Raw genomic sequence first — 16,645 nt, 5'->3', positions numbered from 1 at the left:
TGAAACAAAGCCTTGCTTTGAATATGACAAGAGGCTTTTTCCTTGTCCTCACAAATAATCCTCATTCACATGAGTCGTTCTACTGAGGTCAGTCAAAGTACCAGTCACTAAGGACTCTGTAGTCTTGGGCTATACATTCAGAGCAAACTATTTTTATGGTTTTCCCTTCTTCTAAACAGAGAGAAAATAATTCCATCACTCTCAATAACCTGCGGTACCTAACTGTCTGTACCGAGCAGCTGGAAAAACCTTATGATGCTTTGCTCCTTCAGAGCAGCTTGTAAATACAGAAAAATATTTTACAATATTGGTATTTATGAATGTTTTAAAATATTTAAATGTTTTACAAGTATAATCATTTTCTATTCTTTGTTTTATGTTCCTCAAAGTAATTTCCTAAAATTAAAATCATAATAATAGCAATAATAATAATAAATAGCAATAATTATAGGGGAAGCAGGGACAATAATGACAGCAAAAACTTCCAGCTCCTGGAGGCAGTTGTCAGGTGATCGCAGAACAGGCTGTTCTCCACTTGGCAGCCCTTGTGAAATGCTCAGTGATTTAGCAAAGTTGACTGCAAAGTTGATTCCCTCTCTTCTCTGATAGTTTTCTGTCTTTCTGTCAAATTTTCTGCTCTGAACTTTCTCCGGGCAGAGTGCCATGATGGGAAGGGCTCAAAAAGAGGTGAGAAATGAAAGGCAGATCACTTTCCCCCCTTCCTTCTCTCTGCCACTTTGAAAATTGTCTAGATTCGGTTTATGGAGAGTTACTGAATTTAGTTTGCCCTTACCAATCTGTTCCACATCAGTTCTTCTTTTTCATGGTTGAAGACAGTGTTGTAGTGACCATAACCTCAGCTGATGGGAAGGACACGAGTGTTTTCTGTAGAGTTAAACCCAAGCCAGAGGCATTCTGAGATCATCCTATCTGTTCCCCATCTCAGTACGTCTTTCTGATACCGAAGATGCTTTCTGAGAACCATGTCCCTTTGTCCCCGAGCCGTATTTCTGTTTCATTGTGGAAAGACGTAAGGTCCAGAACTGGTCCCCTTTTCTACTCATAAATAAGAGCGGAGGAAACAGAAATAGTTTCCATTTGAGCTGTGTGTTTATTAAAGAAGCACATGCAGTAAGTGAAAACCTAAGATATTTTGTAAGATATCTTGTAAGATATTTTCCAGCAAGGCCTTTACACAGCCTGCACAGGCTTCTCGGGTACCAAAATGGCAAGACAGTGCCTGGGCCAAGGAAGGGCACATTAGACCTGGGATTAAAGTTCATGAGCTGGTGGCTCAAGTCTTTCCACCCCCGATGCCCTTTGCTTTGTCTCTCTTTTTCTTCTCCTGTCTCTGCCTTCACCCCACCCCAAAGGAGAAGAGCAGGTGGTGTTTCTCCTGGCTGCCTGCCTTCCCGACGCACGCCCGGCGTCGCCGGGGGCTGACTCCCGCCCTCCAGCATCCTGGGCTGCCTAAACTCTCTGCTGCTTTCCTCCTACTGCTGGGCAGATGCGGCTTGGGTGGATTAAAGGAGGGAAACCCCAAGTGCAGAGGCTCAGCAGACCATGGATTTAGCTCAGCCTCGTGTCAGGGCAGGGCCAGAAGCTGCTGATGTGAAGGTGGCACTGCTCCATGCAGTAGGAGCTTCCTTGGCTGTGTCTGGCAGGCAAAACCTTTCCAACGGCAGCGTGTGGGAGCCTTTTGGGTAGGCAGCGATGCAGAGTCCTATAGAGAAATTAGAGACGAACAGTTAACTCTAATTAACACGTTTTATTGCTGGACTTCCCATAAGCCCCACAAATCTCTCTGAAGGTTTATTGCTGCTTTAATGACATTGTTTTACCATGGAGATACCGAGCGAGAGTGGATGAATTTTCCAAAGACAAAGTTTGAGTAAGGCTCAGAGGTGAGGAGGGAGCTCAGCAGCTTTTGGCTTCCAGCCTGTTCTTTAATTTATCAAGCCGGTGAGCCTCTGCTTCCACAGGCATGCATGTATTTCATGGCTAAGGGGGTACTGCAGACCGCCCAGGTAACCACCCATGGCAGCTGAGCAAGTGGGGAATCCTCATGGTGAGGTCCATGGTTATTAATTTAAATGTAAATTTGTTTTATTTATGAACTAGAAAGGACCCAACAAGACTCCAGTGGCTGCGATTTGCTTAACAAGTCTCATCACTATGGCTTTCACCTTCACTGGACAAGTGAATATTCTTGCTCCCATAGTCACCATCAACTTCATGTTGACGTATATTGCTATAAACTATTCCTATTTCTCAGTCTCCTTGAGCTACAACGTGCAGCAGAAACCTGACGAGACCCAGATGGAAAATGCTAGGCCTGCTCACTCTTCCCAGCCTTTAATTTTCAACAAGACCTCCAGCCGTGCAGCAGATGGAGTAATTCAAAGCAGATCAAACGGCACCTTGCTGGAATTCACAAAAGACATGGACCAACTTTTTAAGCCATTTCTTAGTGAGCCAGGTACTTGCAAAAAAGGAGGAGCCGAGAATTTAACCCAAAAGGTCAAACAAAAGAAGGCAAAGAAGCCAGCCAAGCAGACGTTACAAGACAGCTTTCTCCTGGATCTCCATCACGATGCTCCCCCGGCTCAGTACAGCTGGGATGAGGCTGCGGAGCCCCACAACAAGAGCCAGCAGGACCTGGCTGAGCAGGGCTGTCGGCGCGACACGGGTGCGTGCTCATCACCCGCTGCGGATGCCCAGCGGACACCTGGGCTGCTGGGGCGGGGGGAGCAGCTCTGCAGCGGGTCGCCGGCGCTCCCCGGCCACAGGGGAGAAGGTAAGGGCTGTAGGAGATGGGCACCTCCATACTCACAGGGGAATGGTTTATAACCTTGGTGCCTCCTGGTGCTTTCCTGAAGGCAGGCGTGAAACTAGCTTTATACGGGGCTGTCATCTGGTGATTTATAGCAATAATATCATTTATTCCAGGTGAGGATAGAGTTCATAGCAATGCATCACAGGAGAAGTTCCAATGCAATTTTCTATGGAAGATTAATCACAGGAAAGCAGGCAGGACTATATTTAGTGTAGGGTTGTTTACTATATACTCATTATTCTACACATGCATGCTTAACACTGTACATTAAAAAGGTTTTGAGTGTATCTTGGGGTTTACTTCATCCTGGTGCGGGGTAGGAGCAATGGAATCAGGTGAGTCTAAAACTCAGGCTATCAAAATGCAGCGGTCCCCATGCCACAGGTGGAGCCTGTAATTCAACATCCACAGCTAAGGGTCTGAATTCGTTTTGTTGGCGATGTGGGTATTTGGTACCGTGTGTTTGCTTGGAGTTTGTCATCTCAGCGCATCAGCATTAGTCAGTTAAGCTTCATAAACCCCTCTGAGGGAGAAAAGTATTATTTCTCTTTTTTCACAAGTAGGGAAACTGAGGCAGAGATAGGAGATGTGGCCTTCAAATGGACTCAGTACCAGAGCTGGCAACTTTTTTTTTCTTTTTTCTTGCACTTCTTTTCTGTTTTCATTTTAGAGGTTTTGGGTTAACTCTGCCATAGCCAGCTGTCAGCTAGAATTTCTGCTTTGGTTTTCTGGTACCTGGTAATGTAAAGTAGATGAAAAAAACCCACATTATAGCTCATTTCCAATGTCTCCTCTTTTTTTTATTTCTTTTTTTCTTTTTTTTTCTGTAGAATCATCTATAAAGCAACAAAATCCAGAGCTGGGAATTCAGCAAATACCAGAATTCTTCTACTCCAAATTCTGCAATCACTGGGTTTCCTTTGCTGGTGTAAGTAATTTTCTTTCATTTTGAGCACTGGTTTGTGATTGTAGAAAACAGAAGGAAATTCATCACTTACTGCAATGTAAATACGCTCCAGTACTTTAAAAAGGCTTTTGATTCTAGTATTCCATGTCACCTGAATTAAATATTCAAGGTAGCATGCATCCAGCAGTTCAAATTCATAGACAGCCAGATGGCATATTAATTAAAAAAACAAAAACAGGGAAAAAAAAAAAAACAAACCCCAAAACCAACCCAAACCGAAAAGATACAAATTCAAAGTCTGGCATCTTAGGACTTTAGAGATGCATGGCTGGCTGGGAAAAAATCAGTGCCCCTCTTTTCACTGTGTGCCAGCCTGCTTTTCGTTGCCCTGGGATGGAGTGAGACGTCAGCTTCAAAGCTGTGTTGCTTTTATTTATGAGCCAGTTTCTGCAAGCTCGGGGTGGGGTTTCATTAGTGCTGACCTCCTGATAACAGCAGCCCGGATGTGAAATTCCACCTTTTGAGGGAGGAAAGTGGAGCATTCCTCAGCACGTTACTTTAAAGAATAAATAACTTTTCAATACCTTCTGCCTCAAGCCGCTGAGGAGTTTAGGACATTTAAATTCATCTTGGGAAGATGGATTAATGGGCAGATGACAGGGAAAGGGTCAGATATGCATAATGAATGACCCATATGGCTTTGCTGCAGGGACAGGGATTTCATAGCTGTGTGTAAAATGTAACAAACCCGCTCGAACAACACACCGAACCCTTTTAGTTTAATCTTCAGATGGAGTTTGACACCTACTTTTAAATTTACTGCTGCTGCTGCCAGCAGCCAGCTCCTGGCAAGGGGTCCCACCGGATTGCGGTGCCAGGGGTGGGATGGATGTGGAGGCTCCTCTCCAGCGATGACATCTTTAGGAGGTTGCACCCTGATGCTGTCTCTGGGCTCGGTTACTAATGTGGCTCCCAAGGGTGTGTCATTGTGGAGCGGTCAGCTCCCTGCCTTCAAGGGGGAATTTGCTTATGGAGATGACTGAGGTGTACATTAAAGCAGATATCATTTCCTGTCAGTAGTTAGACTTGGGAGGAGGTTGCAGCAGAGCCGAGAAAGGATCAACGATGCAAAATAAAATCACAGAAGCAAAAATCAGATGCATTTATTCATCCTGGCTCCTTTCCCCTCTGCCCTCTCTCTTCCAGCTTCACCAATCGTGTCAGTCTGGACTCATTTAGCTCTTTCTTTGCTTGCTGCCCCTTGCTGCTCCTACCCTGATCCATGAAGATGCTACCCCTGCCCCCGTTCATATGCCCCTTGAGGCAAATCTACCTCCTGAGCTGGTCAGCCTCTGGATACTCCTCTTGGAGAGTAGCCCAAGCAGAGACCTGCTTCTAGGACTCAAGGTAGCTCTCTGAAAGCTACCTCCATGCTGCTGAAGGTGACACTGTAAACCTGTGCTGTCCCTTCTTTTAACAGTGAGACCAAACGAGGCTCCCTATAACATGGCAACCTCATTACCGAGAAACTTCAGCCATGCCATACCCAAATCTTTTCAGATAACACTGGGTGGAAATGCTCTAGATGTGGCCAAAAGCCACGCACCATGGTGTGTTTTGCAGGCAGGAGATGACGTGGTTCCCCAGGGGTCCTGCTGTACCACCGTCCTCAGCCACTGAAGCCCAGGAGCATCCATCCATCCACGTGGTTGCGACTGGCATCGATCCTGCCATGGGCAGGACCTGAGCTGTACAGCAGGTCTTGGACAAGGAGAGCCTCTGTTGTGTCCCCATCCCGGGGCATCATTAGGATGGAGACACCTAAAAGGAAACACTCGTCAGGATAATGCCGAGTGGCTGCGTCCTGGGTCCTGACTGTGCAAATCTCTTATACAGTACTCCTGAGAAGTCCCTGAGAAAGCTGGAGGTGCGGAGATGCCATCAAAACACTGTTTTTCCATGAATTTAAAGCCAAGATTCAGAATTTCTGGGGAAAAAAAACAAAAAAACAAACAAAAAGTTACTGGTGCTCTTATAACAACTTGAAAGCTCCAGCACTGCCTCAGTTGTTAAAGAGGTTTCGTTAGAGTTGCAAAGCATGCTCGTCTTGCATGGGTGAAGAAGAAGTTGTTGACCTGGTGTGAGGCTGTGTCTGAAGGGGAGTAGTCCTTCCTGGGCACTGCAAGGAGGTCAACGGAGCTGCTGGGCTTCGCAGAAAAAGGACTGTCAGCTTGTCACCAGCGTCTTATCATACGGACTTTGGGGTAACGCCAAACCTTGTCTTCCCAACAGGCGATCGTGTCTCTCGTCATAATGTTTGTCATTCAGTGGATCTACACCCTTATCAGCCTGGGTGCAGCGGTTATTCTGTATTTCTACATCGGCAAAGTGAGCCCAGGACTCCCCCTTGGTGAGTATTTTTTTTCTGTATTATTAAATCTGCTTAAAAATTCATTAAGCTTTAATTTAACTTAATTAGGAATCAAGACTCTTGTGTTTAATATGCAGGTGACACAGTGAATGATGAGGTTTTGTTTCGTTGCTAGTTTTAATACATTTTCTCTCTGGCTCTTTAATTTTATGTTGGATTCTAACTGCAACTAGCATGAGTTTGATAGTTTGAACATTGTGGTTGTTGCTTTAATATATTGTACTTTAAACGGTAAAATCAGATACTAATACTAAGACTTAACAGGGTTGGCAGATTGTAAATGTATCACAGCAATGAGAAAAATCTGCCGTAAATATGTTTTAATAAACTTAATTAATCAATCTAAACCCACCTGAGAAAACTTTAATGAAAATGGGAATTATGAGGAGTATCTCATTAAATCTCAGCATTCATAACTGCAGAACAAGAGAGCCTTTTGATTCCAGAACTAAACAGGTTGAATATGTTGGGAATGTAATCTGGAAAAATACTCTTAGGCAGAGGGCATTAGAAAGGTCCGTGCATGTGATCGGCTTAAACAAGTTCAAAATTAAACAGTGAAGCACAGTCAGAAAGCAGCTCATGAGAGCCTACAGCTCGTTGGCATGACCGCAGGAGGGGTTTGCATTGGTCTGTGTCTCTGAAGGGAGAGGGTGATACGCACGCAGTGTGCGCATACTTACGTATTTATGCATAAAAACATACGTAGGTGCATACCTGCATGTGTGTACATGCAATTTTTTGTCCAAGATGAGAAACCAAGATGAGAAAAGTCAGAAGAACCCGAGTTCATGTCTTCTAAGCAATGCAGAAATAGCTACTGGGGTTTATTTAGGTGAAAGATTATTAGACGCTAGGTAAGTAGGTACTAGATTTCAGAAACCCAGACGATGAGAAAACAAAAAATAGTTGTCACTCAGTAACAATCAAAGCATCGCTCACCAATGCTTCTTGTTCTACTCTAATTGATTTCTTTTCTATTTATCTATGTATAGATAAATATGCGATAGTAGAAAAGAGCTGAGATTGTGGATAGTACTTGTTAATTTGTATCTTTTGAAATATATCTAAGTTTTAACAAAGTTTTTTATATATTAAACATATATTAAACAAGACACAAATAAGGTTTTCAGGCTTTGGAGTTTTCTTTGCCTTTCTTTGTATATTCACTATGTTATATCTTGGTTACCTGCTTTTGAAATATTTACCAAAAATGACTTTAAAAAGAATTTCTCAGTCAGTGTGTAGAGGATTTTGGAAGGTGATCTGAGGAATGGCAGCATAATTAGACCTTTTTTTTCTTGGTTTCCTTTGCACATGCATTCCCATGCATACAGTAAAACAACTCATGGCAAAGAAGCAGCTAGAAATGAATGCTCCAAGTTCAGCCTGATTGTTATTTGGCTGCGAGTGAACGTTGTTGTGCAGCCACATGGCATCCAATGATCCATGAGTTTGTTCTCCAAAAGACTGAACGACCCTTCTGTCTAGAAAGGTTGGGAGAGATTGGCTGGAGAGGTGCTCTGGATTAAGGATTAGATTAAGACCTTGGGAGCAGAAATGCTCTGGGATTTCGACATGTCCCATCTCCTCTCTCTTTCTCCCCAACAGCCCAAGCCAAATCCAGCAGACACTGCTGGGTCTCTGTTCTCCTCCCTGTCCCTCACCACAAACTTCTCCTGCTGCCAGCTCCGGCACTTCCCTGCCCCTGCAGTGAGCCAATGCAGGAAACTAGCTCTCCAGAGAAATCAGAAAAAATCGGTGTTGGTGTAACAAGCTAAGCCAGCTCTCCATGGGATCAGACGGGAGGGAATGAATGGTGAGACCACAGCCACCCTGGTTGAGGTCAGTTGAATGGCTCCTCCCATCTCCCCATCCCTGAGATGGGAATGAGCTTTGCAGTCCAGGGAGGAAAAGGTACTGCAGCAGGGGGCTGTGCTTTGCTCACTGCTTTTCTGGGGTTTTCACAAGCTGTCAGTCTGGGAAAGGATAGCTGTTCTCCGTGGGAAGTTTGGGTTAACTTTCTTGACAATCATTTAAAAGCCGCAGCGTGTGGGCAGACTGCAGGAGTGTTCTCACCATTGAAAAATCTTCCTGTACCGAAGGCTAATAACAAGCATGTTGGTTTGAGATTTATGTAAAAATTCAATGGCATAATGCTATTATGAGAGAATTAGCAGCATACTGATTTCTTGTGCCTTTTCTCTGTAGGAGCAGCAGCGAATTTCAGTTTCTTCAGCTGGATTAAGTCGGTTTTGGTCACCTTCTGCAGGTCGGTACCAGTCTCTTGGCAGTGACTGAGGCGGTGCTCGTTGTTCCCGTGACCCACTAATGTGCACAGAGAGGGGTGGCAGAGTTGACTTGCTTATTACCTTAAGCAGTCCCCACTTGCATACTCAAAGTTATTCTTAATGGTAAAAATAACTGTTTGCTCCCATTAGCCTGGTGTATGGCTGACCACGTAAGGGGGAGAGCTGGAGTCCCCTCTGCCTGATGCATGGACATGTCAGCTGCTAACTATATCTTGGTGCCTGAAGCTTTATCTTACCCCAAAAGTCTGTGCTCAACCTTGGTGTCTCAGGTTGAACTGGAAAATCTGGTAGGAAATGAAGAACAGGAGACTCCATCTCTTCCACCCACCATCCATTGAAAGCGAATTACTATCGTAGTGGTGGAACAGGCACACGTGGCAGCTGTGGTCGCATTTCAGAGAGGAAATTGGGGGGGAAGCTGCAATAGCTACAGGGCAAATACAACAAACAAGGTCTTCAGTGAAGGAACCATTCAGTATTAAGTTTGCATGGGACTGCAGTAGCGTTGTCTTGGGGTTTTCCTTCCCAGAAGACCTTAAGGGTTTTGTTTGGTTGGTTATTAACTAGTTTTGTTAATCTGTTTTGATCCTATCAATTATTAATTCCATCACATTTGGGTTTCCCACAGAGGGTAGCGACCGTCTCTCTGCTGTACAATGCAGTGGGATTTTGAGGTTCTCAATCTGTTGGGTTGCTTCTTTGTTGCGGTGAGTGAACACTGTAGTAAGGACTGCACAACACGAGCTGCCATGCATTATGTGGGCAAATTTGGTAGCTTCTTTACAATAAATGAAAGTCCAGGCATTTGAGCACATTGGGACACACCTGTGCCTGTCTTGCCAGCTCCTGCCTCTGCCTACAGTCCCTGTAACATGGCCACATGCCTTTGGTAGCAGAGGTGGCTTGGGAGAGAAGTCAGGGGTGACGGGACCTTTCTTAGGTCTCCACGGCAGGTCTGTGGCATGGCCGAGAACAGACAAGTCGGTTCTCCCACATCCCATCCATCCCTCTCTCTACCAGACCAGTGGATGTCTCCGAGTTTTGGAGTGGGACCCTGACGACCCACCTGTCCTGCACACATCTTGCCACGAATAGCTTTGTTCACACAGCTCCTGCTGCCTCTCACGGCAGTTGTGTAAAGCTGCACGCTTGCCTAAGTGTTAGGGGATGAGAGCCCAGCTTAGACAGGCTGCCCAGAAGAGGAGGAGTGAGGGAGTGCAGAGGGTGTGCACTGTTTTCTGCATATCTCATTTGGAGTGAGGGGTTGTTCCCGGCCCCTTTTCACGTCTGCTGGACTGGTGACATGAGCCCAAGCCAAGGGTGAGGAGGTGAGGATGGGAACGGGGCGCGTGGGGCCATGCTGAAGCACTGCCAGAATTACTCATGGCACAGTGAGTCAGGCCCCATTGCTTCATATCCCGGACACTTGTCTGTCCGGTTCCACCTCAGTGTCCAGGCGGATTCACGGCAGGTCATTTTAGCTTGGTGCCGCTATGATGGTAGAGCAGGATTTTCCTCCTGGTTGTCCCTCGATGTGTCTCAGCCCTGTCTCCTACCTGTTGTCTGAGGTTCCCCATGGGAGGCTGGTTGAGACGTGAGGCTTCACGGAGAGTTACCATGTGTGGAAAGGAGAAGCTACCCCTCTTGGAGAGGCAGCCCCGCCTCTCATGGGTAGAGGTGCAGTTGTTGCAGGGGGATTTTATCCTGCGGGTTACCGGACTGGCACAGTCCTTAGTGCATCGATCAGTGCAATCGATGAGCAAAGACCCTGCTGAGGAGGGCTGAGTGGGGAGCTGGCGAGTGCCCAAGGCAGAAACTGATCCTATTTCTCTCTCCTCAAAGAGTGCAAACTCTGGGTCAGCCAGCCAGCTTGGTCGCCTTATTCTAACGCCAGGGCTCCTGCTCATGCTGGCACAAAGACAATTTCGGCTCTGCTTGGGGGTCGGGTGCGTCATTTTGAAGCCCACCTTTGCTACACTGAAAGAAACTGCATTGAAGTCATTTACAGGTTTTTCCTAAGCTCTGTTTTCTTGAAATCCAGGCAAGGTATTTTAATGAATTGGAGGTAAAGAAGAAATCCCATTAGAATGTAAGAGAGTTGGAGGCAACCAAGGATCCTTGACACCTCTAAGGCTCTTAGGTGCTCAACGAGGTCTGAGTTGGTGCTATCAGCTCTTACAGTTTTTTATTGCACATCTGCAAGTTGTTTTTTTAAAATCAGCCTCTGGGATAAAGAGATTGCAGGAAAATCTCATCTTTCATGTAAGAGTTACAAAAATAATTGTACGCTAAAGCTTAGGAAACTATAAGAAGGGTATTTTTCATTAGAAATGGTTCATGCTCCTTCTTCTCCTCCATGGTGTGGAAAGTGTTTGCCATAGCCAAGGTCCAAAGAAGAAACTTATTTGTTAAGAAAATGTATATTTTCCAGTGTTTGCTGGGGGAAGGGAGTATATTTTTTGTGCACCTTCTAAGAAAAACGTTTTCAGATTGGCTCTATGCCTCCCGAGGGCGCCGAGAAGGATTTAACCTCTTCTCAAAGAGCCCTGCCTTGTTTGCGCAGCCGAGAGCACAGCTGCTAATGGATGGCAAACAAGGGGTGATGCAGGCGCCTCTGCTCCTCTGTTTGCAGGAGAAGGCCATCTCCCAAGGAGCAGATTGTGGTGACACCGTCCCTTGCAACAGTTGGCATGGAGACCACGCAGCTCACCGAGGAGAACGCAGACTTCGCCTCGCGAGACCGCTATCACCAGTCCTCGTTTATCAGCAGAGAGGAGTTTGGGAATCAATTCCAGTAAGGGACACAAAGAAAAAAATCAAGCCGTCACTTCAAAAAGCATTTAGAAATGCTAATGGCTGCCACGGTGCCTTGTGAAATACTTGAATAGATATGGAAAGGATGTGAATAGTTATTTATATATTCGAGGCTTGTTTGTTTATGCAAACTACAACATTGCTGGGTTTCAAATCTTATGGAAATTGGGGGAAAAAATGCAAATGAAAGGGCCAGTCCGGGGAAGTGATGAGTTACTGAGGACAATATAATCCTTTTAAAGAATTCAATTATAAGCACTATTGAGCTCTAAAGACCGTCACCGCTATAAAAGCTTACAACACCCCATTTCAGATGTCCTCTGGGTGACTAGGGATGCTTTGTGCCTGGGAGTGGTGACCTCGGCAGCAGGAGGCAGCGCCCCGCTCCCAGCTGTGCCACGGATGGATGCGACCTTCCAGGTCAATTCACTTCTTCTCTCAGCATGAATTTGCCTGCTTGTAATACAGTAATTTTCTACCTCAGCATTTCAATTACCAAGGTCTTAGAAAGTACTTTAAGGCATTAGACAATAGGCCAGAATCAGTGACAAATGCAAGAAGATTATGAAATATGTTCACAACTGGAATCGCACATTTAAATGCAGTAATACAGTATAACGACCTCTACTGTAAAACCGTGAAATGATGTCTTAGAAGCTGTTAGTCGACTCCCACAAGGAGCCGTTTCTCCCGCTGCCATGATTTGGGATGCGGGAGGTTCAGCCGGGGATGCTGCAGGATTTCCCGCGCAGGCCTCAGGGCTGGTGGGCAGTGGCTGTGGGGTGAGGTCTTGCACGGACGCCCCTGTCGCCATCACTTCTGCTCCCCAGGGGAAAACCCCTCTGCTGAGCACTGTCCTGCCCGCAGGCAGCGGTCTTGACAGAGACCTGGGGAGGTGCGAGGGAGGGCTCTGGGTTGAGGCAAGCCCCAGCACCACAAATCAGTTCTGGGGGGGGAAATCACTGCCTTCATTTCCTTTCATCTCTGAGCATTTCAGCCTTCAGATTATTTATTTCTCCTTCTGTGCAATAAAAGCTGGAGACACCAGAAACTCCTCTCTGTGCTTGCTGTGAGCATGCTTGATGCCTTTGAGCACTGGGGTCGTTCAGCTTGCCAGCACTTGGTGCCCTGGCGTTACCAGCCATGGGGGGACCCTCCATCCCATCTCATGGTCTGGCCAGCTCCAGCTTTGGCTCTCCCAGTTTTCTTACAGAGGAAAGCAAAGGAAGCTTTCTGCTGAGATGAAGAGAGCAATCCTGGTGCACTGCAGAAAGCATATTCATTTTTCAAGGTCGCAGGTTTGTTACTGTTTTTAACCTGAATTATCTCAATAGAGGCAAGAGGGAAATTATGCTTGTGGGGCCAGCTCTGAGCCACCTCAAATCAGTCATTCTGTGTTGGAAACGCTCCTTCCAGGGTTCCCTCCTTCCATTGCCTTTTGCCTTTGGTTTCCAAAGAGTCTGGATCTGTTGTGGGGATGTGGCTCTGCGCCGAAGCTTCTCCAGGGTTCCCTGGGGCCAGCAGCTCCAGAGAGAGCCCGTCCTGTGCTCGTAGCATCCTTGACCTTGGCAGCTACTGCTGTTGTGCAGACTCCAGACGCTCCTTGGTGCTGATCCACCGCTGGCAAGCCTCATGGCACCATGTTATCCCCTATTACAGTTTGATAGACAACCATAATGTAAAATGTTGTATTTCATAAAGTCCTGTTGCATCAAAATATTGCGGGGTGCCTTCCCTCCCGAGACGGGGATTGCCCCGCCCTGTGTTTCTCTGTAGCTTGGACAGAAGAAAACCTCAGAGCACGGCATGAAGTGATTAATGGGCAGAAATTCCTGGGTTAACTTTGTTCTTTGTTAGCTCCTTAACAATGTAGTTCCCTTAAAATAAGGCAGCAATCAGGAGATCCAGAGAGGGAGGATGGGGAGGGTCCCTTGGCTGTGTGCCTTGCCTGGGAGCTGCGCACTGGTTGAAGCCAGATGACTTGGTGGTGGGGAGCATTTGCCTCTCTGACACTGCGGTCCCTGCTTTTCCCGCAAACTGGGATGTGATGAGCCAGAAATACAAGCAGCTTCTTCCTTGGGCTAGCAGTATTGGGAAAGTGCCGGAGGAGATGCTCTGCAGGGCACGTCGTGCCGGGGGTTTCTGGTCTTTGGGCTCCACGTGCTGCTGCTGGAGAAACTCTGCCGCCTCCTCCGCTAGCACCACCAGCACAGCAGGAACCAGCTCCCTCCACTGCCCGGGAAGTACGGGCACCTGGTCCTTTCCTCCCCTCGTATCTGCAAGGGAGGAACACATCACGTAGGGCTGGTTTCCTTGCTGCCGTTACAGGTTATGAGTAGAGCAACTTCCCTGTTTAATGCTTGAAAAGGGATGTGCTGATCTTTCCCAGAGTGTTAGCTCTGGCACGGTAAGAGCGGAGGGAAACCTTGTTTTAGCACCGATAACCCCACAGACTTGGTAGCGTTGGAGACTTGATGATTTCAGGCCATACAGGTATGCAGGGCTTTGCACATCAAGGGAGCTTTTCCAGCAAGAAAGAAAGAGCAGTTGCATTGCCAAAGATTGGGATGTCGCCTCAAAAATGTCTGTAGCTTCTGTAGCATTCTAAAAAAATGGGTGAAATTAGGGGTAGGAATTTATCAGCTTCACGTTTAGTGGTTGAAGGGAAGAAATGCAGGTGGGGATTGCCACAGTGAGTGGTAACGTGCCGCTTTCGCCTGCCAGGAGCCAGGCTGTGACTCCAGATGCTGTGGCTTTCAGGAATATCCAGGTTGCCTGAAGGTGGGTTTGGGACCCAGCTCTGAGCATCATATGTCCCGTATAGGTTGCAGCTTGGTTAATGTCATTATGAAAAGGTCCTCTTATCTTCTAAACCATGTAAACTTTGTTAGCATCTATAATTATTTTCTTTTCAGCTGGAAATTTTACTTTATTATTGTTATTTGAGAAATGAGAATGTTTTGCAATGGGTCAGGGTGTGAAAACATTTGTTTTCGAGAGAGATGTGGATGTAAAAGCTCAGTTTTGTTTCTTTTTGAAGACTCCAGCTGTAAACTGGTGGCTCTCGTTTTGATGGCTTCCTTTGCAGTACAAGCACAGAAGGCAGCGGAGGATAAATATTTTATTACTTGCCTTGCAGCATTGCCTGGAAGCTCATGCTGCGTTTGTGATCCCACAGCACTAAACGGGTCTGGAAATCAGGATCTTCTGCCTCAAAAAACTCGCAGCACAAATAGTCAAGACTAAGAATGGGCAGGAGAAAAGTGAAGTTTTATGGTGATATTGGGATTAAGAGACAGCTCCTCAGTATAAATTGTCATCAGCCACCTGGATCTGCCTGTGTCCCCCATTGGGAGTCTGCACCGGGAGAACCAAGCTCCTTAAATCCATAGCTTAGCTCAAACGTGTCTTTTTTTTTTTCCCTCTTGGGTCTCTCTTGATCAGCTTTGAGTGTCCTTGGATGGTCTTTGTTGTGTACGGTGGCCAAAAAATCACACACCTGCCAGGGTCACTTATTCATAGCAGCCAGTCATGCTCACGGTGTTGAAGTAGCAAAGAACGATGACAAACTATGAAATGATGCTTGTGTGCATGGCTGAATTTAGGGACGGGGGCTCTCTGCACCCCATGAGCTGGCGTGCTCTCACCCATGCACCTCTGGTTCAGACAGGCAGAGTTTCTTAAGCAGCTTCATACTTACACCTGCAAGGCTGGAAGAGATTTGCTGAATCACAGGAGCCAGCCTAGGATTAACATAGAGGTTAGTGGGAAACCAAGGTTATTTGAATTATTGCCCTTGCCTGGTGCATTTTAGAAAAGGCAATTAGTGGGATAAAAGAAGATTTTGTAGACAACCTATAAATTTGGTAACTCCATATAAAAGAAGTATATAATGGACTTGCTTATATTCCTGACTCTGCAGTGGTATGTTGCTGAGACCCAGATTTGGCGTAGCATCACTTAAACCTGAGACGAGGTGCAACCTCAGTGGTAACAGCCTTAAAAGCTAAGGACAAGAGGCTCTAGCAGCAAACTGCAGGCTAGAAATAAGTAGCTTTAAAGCCCATAGGGCACAAGAGAGGCTCCTTCCCTTTCCACCTTCTGCCCCTTGTGGCTTTTTCCACATGACTTCATGAACGTCCCCCCACCTGCCTGAGCCTGTGCCCCCGATACCTGGGATTTGCCCCCCTCCTGCAAAAGCGAGTGGAAGCACGGTCACGCTCCCAGAAACGCAGCGGTCAAGGAGCGCACCTGTAACTTTATCGGATCCAAATGTTGCTTGTACATTTTGGCAGGGGCTTGGTTTTGGATTTTAAGGGCGCTGCTGTGCAGTGTTTTGCTCAGCTCCGAAATGGCTGGGTTTTTCCTGACACGCTCCAAACCAGAGCTGGCTGAAAAGGGTCCTAAAAGAAATAAATCAGAAATTTAGAATTGCTTCTTCCCAGCAAGATTTAAATGGCTGGGGGTTTTTTTGTTTTGTTTTTTCCCCAGAAAATATGGGATTTATTTCCAGTGACAGGATTCAAAATGCAACGTCATTTTAATTTGTTGTGCTTTTTTCTGTGAAGGATGAGAAGAGTTCACAAGACCTGTATATGTCAAGTATCTGGAACAAGCAGCTTCCAAGGGAGGTACAAGGCAAGCAGTTCTTGTAAAAATAAATCAATAAAATACCACCACCCCCAAAATTTCAAGAAAAATGGTCAGGTACTAAGTGCCTTTTGGATGATTGGGATCCGTTAATGGATGGCTTACGGCATCAAGAGGAGATGGGGAAGGTAATTAATTACTCAGTTAGGAACTATCTGTCCACTTCGAAAACTCAGGACTTTTAATAACAAATTCCAGGAGTAGAAAATATTCACTTTGTACCTTAATTCATCATCAGCTTAAAACTTGTCTGAGGTTTATGAGCCTGATCCAAGTTTTGGACAGATCTGGGCTGAGTTTCAAGGGAGCTGCAGGAGTTTCATGACATTGGCCGGGGCTGCGCAAGGCTCCTATAGAACCGGAGAGAAGGGACCAGTCAATGCAATCCTGACGAAGTGCTACAGAGATGCCTCTTCTGTAGAGACCCCAGGGGTTTTCAGTGATTTCAGACTGAAAAAATGCAGAACTGGGCAAATTCGGTCGTGTGTCTCCAGCCCCTTGAACTGGAAAGTGGAAATCAAGGTGAAATAACAAACTATGGTTTTCCTCCCCCAAAACAAGGTGATGGGTGCGATTCAATTAATCAATGTATGATATCAATCATTTTATCTAGTTATGTTTTAAGGCTTCCTTTGTTGCTGTTTTTTTGTTTGTTTTTAGCTCCTTCGTGTATTGAATGTGCTGGTTGCTTTCAG

The 16,645-nt window shown here is 46.1% G+C and overlaps 1 protein-coding gene across 1 annotated transcript in view; it reads left to right on the top strand.

Moving 5' to 3' along the window:
• The window catches only part of SLC12A8 (solute carrier family 12 member 8), a 56,299-nt gene extending 44,209 nt beyond the window's left edge, over nucleotides 1-12,090 (top strand). The window contains exons 10-14 of the mRNA XM_087732499.1: nucleotides 2,122-2,797; nucleotides 3,667-3,764; nucleotides 6,036-6,153; nucleotides 8,386-8,446; nucleotides 11,119-12,090. Coding sequence (XP_087588625.1) covers nucleotides 2,122-2,797; nucleotides 3,667-3,764; nucleotides 6,036-6,153; nucleotides 8,386-8,446; nucleotides 11,119-11,284 — 1,119 coding nt within the window. The 3' untranslated portion in view covers nucleotides 11,285-12,090. The remainder of the gene's footprint in view (nucleotides 1-2,121; nucleotides 2,798-3,666; nucleotides 3,765-6,035; nucleotides 6,154-8,385; nucleotides 8,447-11,118) is intronic.
• Nucleotides 12,091-16,645: the final 4,555 nt, after the last annotated feature.

This window comes from Nipponia nippon, unplaced genomic scaffold (genome assembly GCF_047370975.1).
Source record: "Nipponia nippon isolate SJK-2023a ecotype South Korea unplaced genomic scaffold, ASM4737097v1 scaffold_5, whole genome shotgun sequence".
NCBI classification, from domain to species: domain Eukaryota; kingdom Metazoa; phylum Chordata; class Aves; order Pelecaniformes; family Threskiornithidae; genus Nipponia; species Nipponia nippon.
The sequence above is the reverse complement of the archived record's forward strand: the minus strand, read 5'-3'. Positions and strand labels throughout refer to the sequence as shown.